The 16676-nt window shown below is 46.0% G+C and overlaps 1 protein-coding gene across 2 annotated transcripts; it reads left to right on the forward strand.

Annotated features, from left to right (window-relative positions):
- The first annotated feature begins 7929 nt into the window (after nt 1-7929).
- TTPAL (alpha tocopherol transfer protein like) lies at nt 7930-16314 on the forward strand. Of its 2 annotated transcripts, XM_068416181.1 has the most exons (6): nt 7930-7954; nt 8522-8974; nt 9688-9881; nt 11602-11712; nt 12461-12658; nt 14376-16314. In XM_068416181.1, exons 2-6 carry the CDS (start codon nt 8536-8538, stop codon nt 14463-14465), a joined length of 1032 nt encoding a protein of 343 aa, XP_068272282.1. In that variant the 5' UTR covers nt 7930-7954; nt 8522-8535; the 3' UTR covers nt 14466-16314. The 2 variants fall into 2 exon arrangements, with proteins under 2 accessions (XP_068272282.1, XP_068272283.1); XM_068416182.1 differs by lacking the exon at nt 14376-16314 and having other exon boundaries at nt 12461-14141.
- Nucleotides 16315-16676: the final 362 nt, after the last annotated feature.

Consider the following 16676-nt stretch of genomic DNA (forward strand, 5'->3'; position numbering starts at 1 on the left):
CTCACGTTAGCTGGTGTCTGTTCCTGAAGCCACGTGTGCTGGAGTCATAAGATTGAATGACAATCCCAATTTTCATTAAAAGAAAAACAAACATGAAGAATAAATATTTGTTCTCATGATTCCAAAGGGATTAAAGACTTGAAGCAACCACACTCTGAGAGCCAAGCAAAGGAAGCCAAAATATATTATTAGCATTTTGAACATGTTAATTTTTAAGTCCCTCTTGTATTTCAAAGGTAATTTCTGAGCACTTTGGGGTGATGATTCTGCTTTGGTTCACACACAGCCAACCCACTGTGCAGGTGCAGCCAAAGGCAGAGTGAGCCCACGGGGCACAATAAGATGATAAAGTGAAAGTCAATTTGTCACTGGTTGTAAAGGTGAAGAAATACACTCACAATTAGAGGAGGTTCTTAATGACCTGCTCTTCTGATCACGGGAGCTTGCTCTCAGCTGTAGCATGCCCAGGAAGATAACGGGAAGAGGGGAGAGAGGTCTAGATGGCTGTAAAGATTAGGTATCTGGGGAGGAACAGCATCCAGCATTTTCAGCTCTGGTCTGCAGGAGATGCCCCTCATGTTCCCCCATCTCCCGCCCTCGATGTGAACTGAGGTGGGCAGTTTCATCCCACGTACAAAGGATGAGAAGCAGCCTGATTTTCCATGCTACTACTTGCATCATGAGCCTCCTTGCACATCCAGTGGCCTCCCAGTGACAGTCATGCTGGTGAAAACTGTTGGCAGGTGTGAGAGGCAGGGATGAGATTCAGACTGTGTCTGAGGACTGTGTGGAGACAGCACTTAGAGCCTGCTTCTGCTCTGGGGCCAAGGACCCAGGGGAATAGGACAGACCTCAGATAACATGCCCTCACTATTTGTGTACCTGTGATGATCCAGAGCCCCAATGCCACCACTGAATCCCTGAACAAGGTCAGCAAAGGCAGTCGCAGGACATGCATTATCTCAGCACACACACATCGACTGAGTGGTTAGCCCAGTCAAGAGAAGGAAAAGGAGTTTGTTCCTTCTCTTCAATGTGGAGTAAAAACCGGGACTCCTCTGCCTGTCACAGGAATGCTGTGACACACCGTTGGTTTTACCTGGGTATATGCCCTAAAAACTCCATATATGTAATATCAAATCTTTGAGGCAATAAACTCTCCTGGATTCCTTCCCATGAACTGCTCTATCAAGGTTGCCCTTTACCTGGTTAATCTTAAATCAATGCAGTCCCTACAGGAGGTTTCTTATTGCTTGATTCAGCTCACTTGGAAAAAAACCCACAAACTGCTCCAGAGACAACCTTGTCCTTAAGTGGCATCCTTGATCCAACCCTCACCTCTTCTGTCAATCCAGCCTGGAATCACCATGAAACCCTGGTCTTGCCACTCGTGGGCTATGTTTTATCCTGCTGGGCTCCCTGGAGCCCACAGACAATGTCCCATGTCACAGGAGACGGCTGCCGTAAGGACAGCTAGTATCAGCCTTTAAGACACAACTTCCTTATGTTGTTTTTGGACATGAGAGCTTTTTACTGTCCTTTTCTGTGCTTGCAACCTAGACTAAGGATGATTTCCTGGAGAGCAGGATCTCCAGCTGCAAAATCTTTTCATGATGTCCAAGCAAAGATCTGTGAAAGTGGTATTTTTAGGTCCTCTGGCCACTATGAAATGCATTCTTTTCATATTCCTTATATAACCTTCATCTGAAATAGCCAACAGGCTTTGGAGCCTTTTCCACCGCTTTCATATCTCAGCGGGGGGGAAAAAAAAAGAATGGCAAACGAGTTTTATGGCCTGCATATCACCTCTGACAAAAGCAACTATTGCTGCTATTAAACTTGCAAGTGCACACACAGGCACAGATAGTCATGAACAACAAGAGGCAGCAGGGAGGGCTCAGCAACGTGGCACTGCTGAGCCAGGCAATTCTGTGTGCCAGGCTGTCCAGTTCCCTCAAGGCTGAGTGCAAATACCACCAACCAGTTTGGGAATTCAGGCCATGCACTGCACAATCCCTTTCCACTCGGAGAGGCTGGATGAGGAAAGGTAAGGTGTGGGTATGTTTAAAATCCCTCTCCCCATTCCTAATGGAGGTGTGACTCTGATAATCATAAACACACCTAGCACCTGAAAAATTGCCAGCCAGGCCAATAAAAATGGCAATATACTGTCAGCTTCGTTAGGTGTGGAGTGAGGAGAGCTCAGCACAAACAAGACTGCAGTCACGTCCTTCAGTTCAGTGTCCTGTGTAAGACAGAAGAGGCTGCTGGGCTCAACAGAGCGCTCCCAGTTCAAGCCCAGGGGGAGAAGAGCTCTGAGTCTAACCTGGGTCTTGGGAAGGAAGGTGTTTTGGGAACTGTATTTCCAAGGCTTACTTTGGCTTTGGACCTGGAGTGATGCCAGGATTGCCTGATTGTGGCTGCTTCATCAGCTTTCCTGAGGCCACCCCTAACTTGGGAGATCAGTCACAGAAGAAGACATGGGTTACACAAACCACTCGGCTCTGCGGGCCATGCTCCATTTCAGTCCCTCAAGTCTGGCAGCTCTGCCTGGCTGAGACCTGCAGTCTCTTGTGACCCCATGGACACACGAAGACCAGGGAGCCCTTCTGAGCCTGGAGGACCCCACATCAGACAACTCTGCTCTAGGGGAGCTGTTATGATTCCCTACCTCCTCCTAGAAACTGCCATAGGTGCAATAAGCAGTGCAGGAGCTGCCTGAGGGACATGTCTGTGTAGACACCCCCAGCAGAAAGCATCGCGAGCCAGACAGGAATTCCTCACTGCAGCTGCCAGCCTAGGTGTTAGCACTGGCTGGAACATGACCTGCTCCTCCTCACTGACCGGGAAAATCATTACAGTAAAGTAACTCAATAATACACTTCTCTGTTCCTCTCCAGGACTCTCCAAAACCTCACTGTGCCTTAAAAACACCCATTAATTAATCCTGCCTGTGGGTTAGTATTACCATTAACCACTGACATGGAGCGCACTGGTTCATGCATATCCTAGGATCCACTCAGAGCTGATTTGCAGAGGATACAAAGCCTTAAAAGTCCATCTACGAGACATTGAGGTGCCCAGCCCATGTACCAGCTAAGATGGCAAGCAACTGAGAAAAAAGCTTGAGGCAGAAGCAGCAAAGAGAAATCTTAGTGCTAAACCCAGAATCCCTGACGCTGAACTACAGCACTTCTGGCACAGATGAAGGACAACCATTGGGATTGTCACTTCTGGGTGGTTTTTAGCCCTCTCTTAAAATTACCTTAAGGTAGTGGCATCTTCTCACCTGGGAGAGCACATTGGAGACCTGCTGTGCTGCATGCCCATGGATGGGGCAGTGGAGACAGCTCCAGCATTGCAGTCTCTTACATTTCCATTGAAATCCTACTATTTCCTGCATGCAACTCCTCTCCTCACAGCCCACCACTTCAACCCAAGCCTGTGCAAGTGCCTGAGATATTACTTAGGGATTACTCCAACACTCAACCCTGCTTCACTCCTTCCCACTGACATAAGAGCTTGTGATGGGCACCAAGTTCAAAGCCTGAAGAGCAAAAGCACCCAGTCCAACACAGGGAGCAGCAGTGCTTCCCTCATCCTGCCCCTGGAAAGTATCCTACACCATTTACCAACTGGGTTCCTGCAGCACCAAACTCGAGTGCTTCTACTGCTCTAACACAGCATCACTGCAGCCATTGCCATGAAGGGGCTAGCAAGGAGCGCAGGTCCCTGAGCAGCACCTTCACAGCACCCCGCTAGGGCTAGTCCTGCCAGGGACCCATCCTACCATGGAGACAGCTGCTTTGTTCCAGTGTGCAAGGGCACCGTGAAACACGATGAAAGACTGGCAAAACACTATTTCAGTTCAGAGTAAATTAAACTACAGAAATCCTGTAATATCTAAAACATTCAGAGGCCCTGCCAAGCACATTCCTTGCCAAGCTTTTGCAAAAACATTGCTGGTCTCAAAGCTAGTGAAGCCAAGGAGGAGTGGAAGTCTTCTCTCAAAGCCTTGGCTGGGTACGGCTGCGCATCTGTGTTGCACTGCACACTTGGCTTCCTGGTGGTCTAACGGCATGTCAGCATGACTTTATATGCCTGGGTGGGGGGTACCTGCCTGCGTACAGCTGCTTCGGCAACAGATGCTACAGATTTGTGTGTATTTGCATATTAGTGCCCATTTCCTTAGCTTTGCATGTGGCTCTGGCCTGCCATAGGTGCGTGGGGAGAGCATGTGCAGAGCAGCGGCAGTCCTCCACAGCACGGCATCTCCTTCTCAGAACGGAGGTTGTCATCTGTGAGATCCTCTCCTCACACCATGACATGCAGGGTGAGAGCAGGCGTGGAAACCTGTCCTGGAGGATGTACACTTCTAGGCTCTGAGACCATGAATATTTATGGTAATTTAGGGCATATTTTCTCAGTCACTTCACCCTTTGAGCGCAGAGGAATAGCTGTTGCGTTGTATCACAGCCAAGGGAGCCATGGGCCAGGCGCCATATCTGGACCAGGTTTACACCAGCGCTGCCCAGGAAGATTTGTAGGGGCTACCATTCCCCTACAGCCCTTCCCGTGCTGCTGGAGTGGTGCGATAGAAGCAGCTCAGGCCTGAGATACAGCATGGCCCCACGCACAGGCAGACCATGGCCAACACTATGGGACTAGTGACTCTCTGCTCTGATGCTGAGTTGCCCAAAAGGGTCGTGCAATTTGTGGGGCCCAGAGGTTCCACCTGCACCCCAAGGACCAGAGCCCCTCTTGGCCTCAACCGTACACAGATTATCTTTATTACAGGACTGTTATGTTTGCACAGCTTAGTGATTTAATATCAGTTTAAAGCCTTCTCTGTGAGCAATGCTGTTTGAAGTCATGCTCTCTTTTCAGCCTCAGCTTGCCAAGACTGTAAAACGTTTATTGCTAATGGTGGAAAAGCTTAAAGAAGCCAAGATAACTTTCCCAGGCTGGGTATTAGGACTGTACGGATAAGTAAATGAGTGAAGACTTCATTAAATATCAACCAACACCAACAGCCATTCATTCATAACACAATGGCAGGGCGCAGGAGCACCCAGGAGAAGAGCTGAGAAAGGTATGTATTGCATATGATAGAAGAGATGAACATGAGAAGGGCCAGATTCCCCACGGGCTCCAAGTGCGGCTCCCAAGGTCAGGCAACACAACTCCTGAGTGAAGCTCCTGCAAAATACTGTAGTTTTGGAGCTGATGACGTGGCAGAGTTGGTGCGGTTCATCTCCTCTCAGCTGGGGAGGGTTGCATGCATGTGGTGCAGTATGTCCTTCTCCCTCCTGCAGCTGTGGGTAAGGACAAAACTCTCCAGCTAGGGAAGGACTGTCAGTGCCTGGATGTTTGTTTTCAGTTTTTAGCTTTTACTTCCTTATAGACAGGTTCTGCCTTTACTGGTTTCTAGTCACAGGATGCCAACACCAGGTAGAGTAAATTACAGAAACTCTTGCTACAGTTCCTGTGAATTCACGTGCCAGTACTTTAAAATTCCCCTAAAACTTGGCTTGGTGCTTGAACCCCTCACTTCCATTCACCAGCCATTGCCCTCCTCGAGTTCACCATTCCTCACATAAGGAAAACTGAGGTAAGGTAGTTACTTAATTTGGGGACCATCCCCAAATTATATTTCACCTCCAGTCCTCCTTCACTATGCACTGTTCTCACTTCTACTTTACTTCCTTATTTTTTCTTACCTGCCTAAGGCTCTTGCTCTTATTTTCATACCCTTTTTCACATCTCAATGTGATTGCTACTGGTTCTCACTTGTTTCCTGCCCTTCTCACCCCTCAAAGCAAAGCTTCCTTCACACGTCACTCCTTTCAAACATCCCTGCTTACTCCTAACACCCTGTTGCAGCACCTATTAACCAGTCAGGTCTGGAACTGCCACCTCCCTGCTAAATTTTCCTCCCTTGTTTGAGGAGTACAAATTCCAACCAGATTTTGCAACCTGTAGCATAAATTCCTGTTTGCAGCTCCAGTATTTCGCAGCTGTTTGGTGTTTTTAAGCCTTTTCTCAGATCAGCTCTGCCTCCCTGCTAATTTCAGCAACTAGCTGGATCATATGCCTCTGGGAACCTCCTTCATCCCTTCAGCTGGAAGGCCACAGACCTGTCTCCCCAATACACACCTTCTCCCTCCCTCCTGAGGGATGGCTCTTGCCCAGAGACAGCTCTCTCCAAACTGTGTCCGCAGGTGCCAGCTTCAGGCTCTTCCCTCTGCCCTGGGACTCCAGGTCCTGACTGGCTGCTTTTCTCATGCTTGTGCTGCAGGTCTCTGTGCCCAGGACCTGCATAAATGGCAACAAGAGCAATGTAAGGTCTCTTGTCCTCCTGAGGTCCCTCCCAACCTCATTTATCCCATGATCTACTGGAAAGGGCATGGAGCAATGTCATGAACAGGTCTAATTCACACAGATCCAGACTGGTTCCAGTGTAGGGCACCAGCTTCCCAGGTTGCACCCATCTCTGAGCTGGCTGGACCCAAAGCAGGGCTGGACTGGAACATCAGTATTGGGTTGAATCAATGTACTCCCCTTCTCTGAAATGTCTCCCTGCAGGTAAATGCCTGTGGCACGCTCAGTTTGCTGCCACGCTGGCATATCTCTTGCCAGGCACGGTGTCACGCAAATATTTTCCACTTTGGAAGGACAAAACCTTGGAAGGGAAATAAATCAAGAAGTGAATCTCGGATGCTGCAGAAAGGCCTTGTTTCCTACTGTGGACTCCTGGGGTTCCTGCTCTTTGTCTAACTATCTTTGACTCCCTCTCCTGGCTGAAAAGACAGGCTACAGCCAAGAGGGAAGAACAGAGACCACTGAGCTCCCAGGGACCCTCAGCCGGGGGACAGTCCCCAGCAGGATGCTGAGCCCGTTTTGCAATCTCACTGTGTCCGTTATCAGTGGAGTTCAACACGTGTCATTTTTCCCACTTCCCCAGAGCTCCCTGTTGAACCCTTTTTAATGCAGCAAGCCTGGGAGTGACCATCTTTTTTATTTTTATTACAAATTCCACACAGAGAGGTCAGGCACCACCATCTGAACTCCTGTGGGTTACAACTTTCTGTCCCCTCAAAACCCAAACCAAAACAAAAAAAAAAAGCACAATAAAAGGCTCCCTTTATTAGCATTTAGGCCCTCTGTTGGCATTTAAATTCTGGCTACAGCCAGCGAGTCTCTTGGGCCCTGCTCCCATCCCACCACAGGAGCCAGCTGCGCTTGCCTGGATCCTGCTTTGAGGCTCCCCTTGCTCTGACCAGGGAATTTTGTAACTGGCTTTCGGCTCCCTGGGGAGCTCTGGCTAGCCAGGAGAGGCTCCAGGGCCCACGGATGGTGCCGCGGCCTGGTTCCCAGCTGCCTTTCTCCTCTCTTCGCAGCCTCGGAGGTCGCTGCTGTCTGAGAGAGCAGCTTGGCCAGAGGTGGGGGAGGAAGGCCCGGCCCTCACAGGGAGAGGCCCTGAGGACATGGCCAGTCACCACCTGAGTGCTCCTGCCCTCGAGGGTCAGCTCCGGGGTGCCTTTATACATATATGTAATATATATAATGGTGCCTTTGTGGCTTATGTCTGGAGGTAACGAAACGTCGCTGCGGACAGGGATGAGGTGACACTAAAGGGCTGAGGTGCCCCCCATGAAGGGCTGCCGGGGCTTCCTCACGCAGACACCGGAGACGGCGGAAACCCGCGTTTTGGGCCCAAGGCCGAAGCACACCCGTGCTGCCGGCGCGCCCACGGGCGTCTCGCCCAGCGAGGGGGCGCTTACGGGGGCGGGGGCCCGGCGGGAGCCGCTGCCGCCGGGGAGAGCCCCCAGGCCCGCACCGCGGCGGCCATGGCGGCCCCGCGCACGCGCGGCGGGACCGTCATTTCCGGGCGGCCGCTGGAGTTCCGGGGCGCCGCTGCCTGGAGACGGCGGTGCTGGGCGGGAGCGCTCCGGTACGGCGGGGGGAGGCCTGGGGGGGCTGCGTGGGGTGTGGGGGTAATGCTGGGGCTGGGGGGAGTGTGGGGGGGTAATGCTGGGGCTGGGGGGGGTGTGTGGGGGGTAATGCTGGGGTTGGGGGGGGTGTGTGGGGGGTAATGCTGGGGCTGCGGGGCTGGGGCGGGGGGGAGGTTAATGCTGGAGCTGAGGGGCTGTGGGGGTTGTACGGGGGTAATGCTGGAGCCAAGGCGTTGTGGGGTGTATGTGTGGGGGTAATGCCGGAGCTGAGGGGCTGGGGGGGTTGTACGGGGGTAATACCGGAGCTGAGGGGCTGTGGGGTGAGTGTGGGCGTTGTTTTCTACCTGCTATGCAGGATAAAGAGATTAGAGAAACCTGCACTCTGTAATCCTAGGAAGAGAATTAAAATGTCTGAACCGCACTTCTGGCTGTAGTGGCTGTTCCTGCAAGGGCAGACTCGTCAGCAGGGAAACGGAGGGATACAGGACATAATAAATATGTAAATAGTACATACCCTTGCTAGTTCGTGGGATTGTTTGTCATGTGTAGCACTTGGTTTTTGCCAGATTCCTGCCACATTATGTCAGGAGACAGCGATTGCACCAGGACAAGTCCATCAGCGGGGTCTCCATCTGACAACGAGTTCTTGCCAGATCGGCCAAAGTATGTTTGTTCACTGTCTCCTGATCTCATTATCAAAGCCCGGGAAGAGCTCCAAGAGAAACCTGAATGGAGGCTCCGTGACGTGCAGGCACTCCGAGATATGGTGAGCAAAGACTATCCCTCCCTGGGGACCTGCCTGGACGATGCTTTTTTGCTAAGATTCCTCAGAGCCAGGAAATTTGATTATGATCGAGCGCTTCAGCTTCTGGTGAACTACTACACCTGTAGGAGGAGCTGGCCCGAGGTCTTCAATAACTTGAAGCCGTCCGCAATAAAGCCTGTCCTAGAGTCTGGTTTTGTCACTGTGCTGCCTCGTCTGGACCCAGAGGGACGCCACGTCGTCTGCATCCGTCCAGGTACTGAAATTCATCAATGTCTTTGTTCTTCGCGATGTGTCTGGGCTAAAAATCTCTTTCCTGCTCTCCTGTGAGCACTGGTTACTTACACAGAGTACGTGGGTTCTCTTTCAAATTTGAAAAGCTAACTTGTGAAGGGACACGTTTATCATTAGCCAATGTTATACCAGTTCCTTTTCCTGTGTCAGCAATAACTGCAGTTATGTCAAAATGAAAATGCAGTGAGGTGGGTTGATGAAATATTAGGTGATTCAAGAAAAATTCATGTGTAGTAACTCCAGTTGAAACAGGGCTGCTGGCCTACGGTTAGAAGCTTGTAATTTGCTTTGACGATAAGTGGAGAGAGGAGCCTATGGCTTTGACTCCCGTGTATGCAATCAGAGCCTTCCATGTGCTTTTGGTGCTGCCAGGCTTGCTGTAAATTTGTCTTCATTCTCCTCTTTTCCATTTACCTGCTTTCTTTCTGAGCTGAAACTGCTTCTAATAAGCTGTGCTGGGTGGAGAACGGGGTTCTTAAAACCATTGCCTTTGCTCCTTGAAGTAAGTGTGAGTTGCCATTTATCTCTTGCTTAAGAAAGGCTGCTCAGAACTAGGACTGTGGCTATTAAAGACTAACTTTTAAGAGTCCAGGAAAATAGAAAATCAGTTTTTGGAATGTGTATTGTTAGCTTATATTTACTCTCCAACTTACCATCCATGTCTTGTAACCTCAGACAGATGGACACCCAGTAATTATCCGATTACTGAGAACATTCGTGCCATATACTTAACGTTAGAAAAACTCATTCAGTCCGAAGAGACCCAGGTGAATGGAATTGTAATCCTGGCAGACTACAAAGGAGTCAGCTTATCTAAGGCGTCTCATTTTGGTCCTTTTGTAGCCAAAAAAGTGATTGGAATTCTTCAGGTAAGACCTGAACTGGTGGGAAAATAAGCTTGTGCATTGTAAATGACTGCTTCTGTGTCTAGAGTTCTTGACTGTGTCACCAGAAACTTAAGCATCTTGGCTTTTACTAGCAGAGTTAAAACATGTCTCTGCCGAACCAGTTTCTCAGACCCTTGCCAACTTACCTCGCCCTTTTTTTGACTCTTTCATCCCTAAAACTAAATTTGCATTAGAAATGCAAACTTTGAGTTGGAATAGAAAAAAATAGTTCTGCTAGCTAGTGGTAAGGAAGAGAGCGAGCAGTGAATTACAGTTAGAGAGAAGACACCATTTTCCCTGAATGCTGAGGAATGGCTCATTATTTAAGTGGTTCCTGTCAGCCAAGATGGAGCAGGTTACTCAGTCACCACTGGGCGAGTGCAAGTTCAAGTACTGCTGCAAAAATTTTGCAGAGAGGACTTTTGAATGGGTGTGATCTGAGGAGGATTTCCATCTACTCCCTGAAGGAAGAGAGGCTCCTTCAGCACAGGAGTAAACACGAGGCAGTAATAAAAAGGATCTCTGATTAAATGATGGAGAGCAAGTTAGAGCAAGCATGAAAGCACAAGTGGAGTTGTACAAAATAGGGAGGCGAAAGGAGTGAGGAATAACCCAGCCAAAGTGGCAGGAAGGTTTGATGATTTTACCTGATGTTCTACCACATTATCTGGAGGAAAACTTCTCTTCAATGGGTTCATTTCCCTCGTTACTTTTATTCTGGCCTGAGCTGGTTCTGTGTGTTGTATCTGGGGGGGCATAAGGAAGTGTAAGGGGAATCAGGGGAGTTCATGGAGATGACACTAGTGAGTTTATGAATGCTTGTATAAGAACTCGATCCTTTAAATTATGATCTAAATATGTGTCATTTAACTGTCTGAGCCCATATTAAATTTGCACAAATAAAGTGATGTCTGTCCTGCTGCTATTAGTGGAAGCAATTCACAAAACAAAAGCTGAACTTGGAAGGACATGAAGGTATGGGTGGGTATAAATGTGTTGCATCAGCGTTGCTGATGAAAGAAACCTCACTGTGGCACGAGACCTTAATTGCTGATCATGAGCTTTTGCCTTGGAAAAATGTTTCTGCAAATAAATTTCTCCAGCAGAAATCCCGTAACTAACAGTTGTTTTAAACCGTCATGTATAGGAGACACTGTGTGTTCTGTTGGCAGCGGAGCCTGTTTGTCTTTTGCAGCTAGCATGACAAAATAGTTGGAATGGCAGAAAAATAGTGATATTAGATTCCTGCCTTATATAAAAAACACATTTTAGACTATCTCAGGCACCAGGTCTTGTAGTTGGAAACACCGTTAGAACCAGCCTGCTCTGGCTCTGAGCGTGGTGCTTCCTCAGAAGCTAGGATCATCACTTTGTAACCACATCCTTGTCAGGGTTGGGAATACTTGAAGGACAGCGATTACCTAAGTGTCTTTGTCAGGGGAGATGAAGAACAACATAAGAAATGAAGATGTACTGACAGCAGTATATTTCTTGATGCAAGGTTTTCTTGTCTCATTTTTATGCCCACGGATCTCATCTTAAGACTATTCCCTGTCACAAGGTGCATTTCTGTTGCCATATTGGTTTACATTGGTACCTCAGATAGAAGTTGTTCTGGCAGTCAGTCTCAGGAGATTTTTAAAAAGAGGAAGATGGCAAATGTTTTTTAAACTGCATAATAAAAATCTTCTTTACCATTTAGGATGGATTCCCCATTCGAATAAAAGCCGTTAACATAATAAATGAGCCTCGTATATTCAAAGGCATTTTTGCAATCATCAAGCCTTTTCTGAAGGAAAAGATAGCAAATCGGGTAAGGATCTGTGTTGTTTTAACATTAATGCTAATGTTTGTAAGTTTCTTGCTTGGCTGCTGCAAGTAAAAACCATTGAAAAACCTCACAGCTAGAAAAATGTTGGTGCCATTTGCTTGAGCTAACTGGTCTTTTCTGCTTTAATTTTTAAAAATATACCTGTTAGGAAAATTCTTCATGAGAGAGAAGCTTTGAGGAATTTAATATTGGCATAACATTAATATGGATCTTTAGAACATAAGCTATGTATTCAGGACATTAATTCCATCACGGGGGTTGGATTATTTTGGCAAGTAACATTTTGTTTATGAGGTGGTGTCCCAGGAAACCTGTGTTGCCCTTTCCTTACTCTTCCCCCTTATGCAGTGTCCTGCATGGCACTAGTATTCTCTCCATAGGACTGGATGTAGTTGCAAAGGGGAATGCTTTTTTTCCACAAGGATAAGTACTTCCAATCCCATGAACCAACTTGGGGACGAGCTCAATTTCGAACCTCGGCACAAACTAGCAAATGTCAAGTCTCTCTTGCTGGGATTTAAGCTGCGCTAGACTTAGATTGTCTCAAGACTTCTCTCACTAGTGTGTCTAACTGCACCTGCCCAATGTAGTATGCTGCCGCTTGCCCATACAGACACCACTCCTGAAATTTGCTCTAACTCAAAATAAGCTTGTTAGCTGACTTTTTCAGTAATTTGCTGTCAAGTGTTGGATATGCCCTACTAAAGCTATCTTTTGCTTTCTTCTTCAGGTTTTTCTTCATGGCTGTGATCTGAATTCCCTTCATCAAAACATTCCTCCAGTGATCCTTCCTGAAGAGTATGGTGGTACTTCAGGGAAGCTGGACATCTCCACATGGAATGAGCTGCTGCTAGCCTCTGAAGAGGACTTTCTGCCTGATTTCTCACAGCTGGTTCTCCCATGTGACAGCTCTCCCCATGACATGCTAGTGAGTGGGGATGCTGATGAAAAGCAATGCGATGATTCTCTGCGAGGCATGAAACCTCAGCTCTATTACTGTTATTAAAGCAGTGAAGGGAAGTTTTCCAGCACAGTTAAGATCTGTTCTGATAGGTGATGTTGTGAACTCTGCCTTACTCCTAAACCTGCAGGTTAGGAACAGACCACTGAGGCACTTTACACTGTAGAACCAAAGGAAGCTGAAGAGGGCTCAATGGGGGCAGAGCAGAGTTCAGGGAGGATAAAGGCAAAGAGCACAAGTTATGTAGAATACCTGAGGCTCATCAACTTCTGTGTGAATCATGCAAACTGGCTTATTCTTTCTAATGATAAAGAAAAAAATATATTGCAGGATGGTAAGCTTGATAGTTTCTTATCCCTCCCACCCAGGTAAAAAGTGACAATGATGATTTGCTAGCTTTGTGACCATCCATTCCCTTCCCCTTCTGAAAAAAAAAAAAACAGTAATCCAAGACAAGAAAATTGCTTTTGAACCCTGCAAAATGTAGTTCTGTCAGTGAAGGTTGCTTAAAAACATAAAAGTCTAACTTGGCAGTTGGTTCAGATTGTGAGTTGGCATTTCTGGAATATCTCAATGAATATTTGGCTCAAATCAATACAGAGCAAAACTTTCTTATCCATGAATACCAGTATGGAGATCATCTCCAAAACTTCCTCACAGTAGGATGAACATGTATACCTAACTGGTGGATTAACTACTACAACATCTATGCCAACGCTTACTATAAACAGATGCAATCTTCACTTTCAGAAAACCAGAAGTTTTTCAGGTCAAGTACTAAGGCTTTTGATTAGATACAGCCTCAAATAATGAGGTTCAGGACCAAATAAGAAACAGCTCTGTCAGCCACCTTCCCACATTGTCAGTTGTTCTTTTCTTCAGCTGGTTGTGATAAGGAATTGGGTAAGTAACTCTTACACAGAACTTGTAAAGAGGCTTTGTAGCAGTTGGCATATGATGTGTAGAAGGCAATACTTCATGTAAGACAGCAAGGTGCTTCTTTGGCTTGTTACTTTGGGCAGAATTTGAGTTTAAGTCTGTGAAACCAAATGCAGACAGGCTATTTGAAAGCACATTCTTAAATTTCCTGGTATTGTAGCATTTTGTTCACTGTGCTTGTCGGCTCTTTTGTGAAATGTTACAACTTTGTTTTCAACTTTGTTGACCTCTTTTGTCTTTGGTTGTCATGTTCCTGTATGAAGTTAGACTTTGATCATCTCTGTAATATTTACCCGTAGCTTATGTGCCTGTGCTTCTAGGTCTTTGTCTAGAGACAGCACTAAGGCTCTGATGTCCAATCAGGGTAAGATACCGATGTCTAAATAAGCTGTTCCCACTCCCCATGTTCAATCTGTTTAATGGTCTTGAATTAGAACTTAACTCTCTGCACACTCTTTGCACATGTTTTTCTGCACTATAATACTGTGGACATGGGAAACCTCACTAGGACCAGGAAGCACACCAGTTACTTCAAGGTGAAATATTCACTCTTTGGTGAAAAAGGACATCCCTTCTAATTGGAGACTTCTCTCTAGAGCACTTTCTCTAGATGAAATATTTATTTAGTGCCAAGTGTGATTATAGCTACCAGTTATGTTTCTGTAAGTATAAAACTAAAGCATCTTGTGGATTCAGACATTCAAAGTGCCAAATTCTGTTTTGAATCGTCTCTTTTTTCTCTCAGTTCCCCTACAGCGTGATGGCACTGCCAAAGAGACTTCTCTACCACTGCAATGACTTCCTGGTGTGGCAGCAGACCTCATCCTGGAACTAGGGGGTAGCAAATGCATACCTGTCATCCAAGCATTATAAAGGCGACTGGGTTTTGAAAAGGGGTAAATCATGAAGCTTTTTTTCTGGGTGGTAATTCAGAATTTGTGGGAGCAGGGAACTCATCACTTGAACCGTTTTAGAATAAAGCTGAGAAGAGATGAATTTCCCTCACTGAAAGCATCTGATTTTTCCTGCCTTTATAAGTCAATTCTTACTCCTCTTTGACAGCCATTACCTTTAGAGTAGGAAAAAACCCATACTGTTTTCAGCTACCTAAAATAAGGTAAAAGAGTACTGCTAGCCCCTTCCTCCTCATTTCTGACCAGAATGTGCTGCGTGTTTTGCAGAGATTAATTCAGTTCTTTGTGCCACCTAGCAAGACAGTAGCACACAGGACCAGGACTTAGAAAGGTAAGTGGCTGCCCATGCTCTTTAACTGCCAGAACACAGAGTGGTGTTTGTGTTGTTTCAGTGCCTCTTAATTCCAGCCACAATATACAATTAAAAAAAAAAATTAGAATGGACTGTTTTTCCTAGAGGTGAAGGCATGACTGGCATTTGATACCCTTTCCTTAATTGTGCTGCAGGATTGAAAGTGGTGGTATTTTGACAGTTAACCTGTAAGAACAGCTACTCTGATCCACTTATGTAAGTACTAGAGAGGGAGGCTGAATATTCAAAATTCAATTTAGTGCCCTTCAAAGGGAAAAAAAAAAAGATCTAGTGGTGTTCAGGAGAAGGCTGAGAAACCTCTACAGAAACCAACCCCTTTTTCAGGCTTTTATACTCTCTTGCATGCCTTAAATACTAGGCAAACTCCATTTCTCCCTCCCGTTCTCTGCTCACAGAGAAGCTAAGACTAAAGCATATGATTTAAACATAATAGATAGATAAGGCTGCATTATCAGTGCTGAAAATAGCCTGTGTTATGCCTCCAGAACTTCTTTTTCTTAAAGCTGGCTGCTGGGCAGTTGATGTGAGGATGCTTGAACATCCTTTGTCAGGTATCTAACTGGTACTTCTAATTTGCTCTTTCTTGGCTTTAGAACTCAGAGTTGCAACTTTATTGAGCTGTATGTCTAACCCTTTTTAGGTTCTTAACCAGTGCTTGGCTTGTCTTATAGAAAGCACAGCTCTGTCTTATACAGACTGACTACTGGGCTGAGAGTGCTCTTTGAGCTTTAGCACTTACTAGCAAAGAAATCAGTTTGTTCCCAAAATTTCTCATGTCAGCATTTGGAAAATAAACACTTGCTTTAAGTATAGAGTCTCCTTATCTGCAAGTTAAGAGATAGGAAAAGCTTACACTTACAGGGTTGGTTTTGTTTGTTTTTTTCACAGCATTAGAACTGATCTGTTCTTTCCTCCACTTGAAATAACTTTGTTTCCAGAGGTTACATGCCTTGCCCAGTACATAAGCCATCCCTGCCAAACCCAGCACATAATAAGGAAAGATACTTGAACTGCATTGGGCAGCCCTGGCTTTTGGCATTAAGTGGGACAAAAGGTAGCTGCATAGTACATAAAAGTACTTGAATTTATGCTCTTGCAAAGGTGTTAGAAACCCTGAGGTATTTTCAGGAACTGGGTGAAGTTGTTTTTTTGTTGTTCTATCTCATTTTGGCATGAGTTAGTCATAGTGTTATTCAAACAAATAATTTTGCCTTCTGTTGTATATGGGCCTAGAGGTGTTGGGTGGTTAAGCGTACATCTTATTTTGACAAGATTTATTTTTATATTGCATTTTATAAAATGGAATGGTCAAAATGTGTAATTTTATGATGCATGACTGGGTGATTAAACACATTGTAAGAGCTGCTAATTTGATATTTTAAATATGTTTGGCCTTGTGTAGTCTTGGGGTATTTTATTGTAAAGGTCAGTAGTGACATATACTTTAGTTCCACACTAAACACACGGTTGCAACTAAGTATAATTGCCATAGTGTTACATTAGGCAAAGGTGTTGCTTTCTACTGTGGAACTAAATTTTACTTGAACAACTGTACCTGAGCAACTTCAAGGAACTGAATTTGACATTGAGAATTACATGGAAGATGCTGTTTGATTGAAAAGAAATATATTATGACTTACTATTTGCTGCATGGAGAAAACATCCAGTGACATCCAACTGGACATTGCAGCAGCTAATTAGCATTTTAATCATTATATGTAGTAGTTCACCTTGGAGAAAAACTGCTGCTTCTTAACAC

The sequence above is a fragment of the Nyctibius grandis genome, chromosome 19 (assembly GCF_013368605.1).
Source record: "Nyctibius grandis isolate bNycGra1 chromosome 19, bNycGra1.pri, whole genome shotgun sequence".
Taxonomy (NCBI): Eukaryota; Metazoa; Chordata; class Aves; order Nyctibiiformes; family Nyctibiidae; genus Nyctibius; species Nyctibius grandis.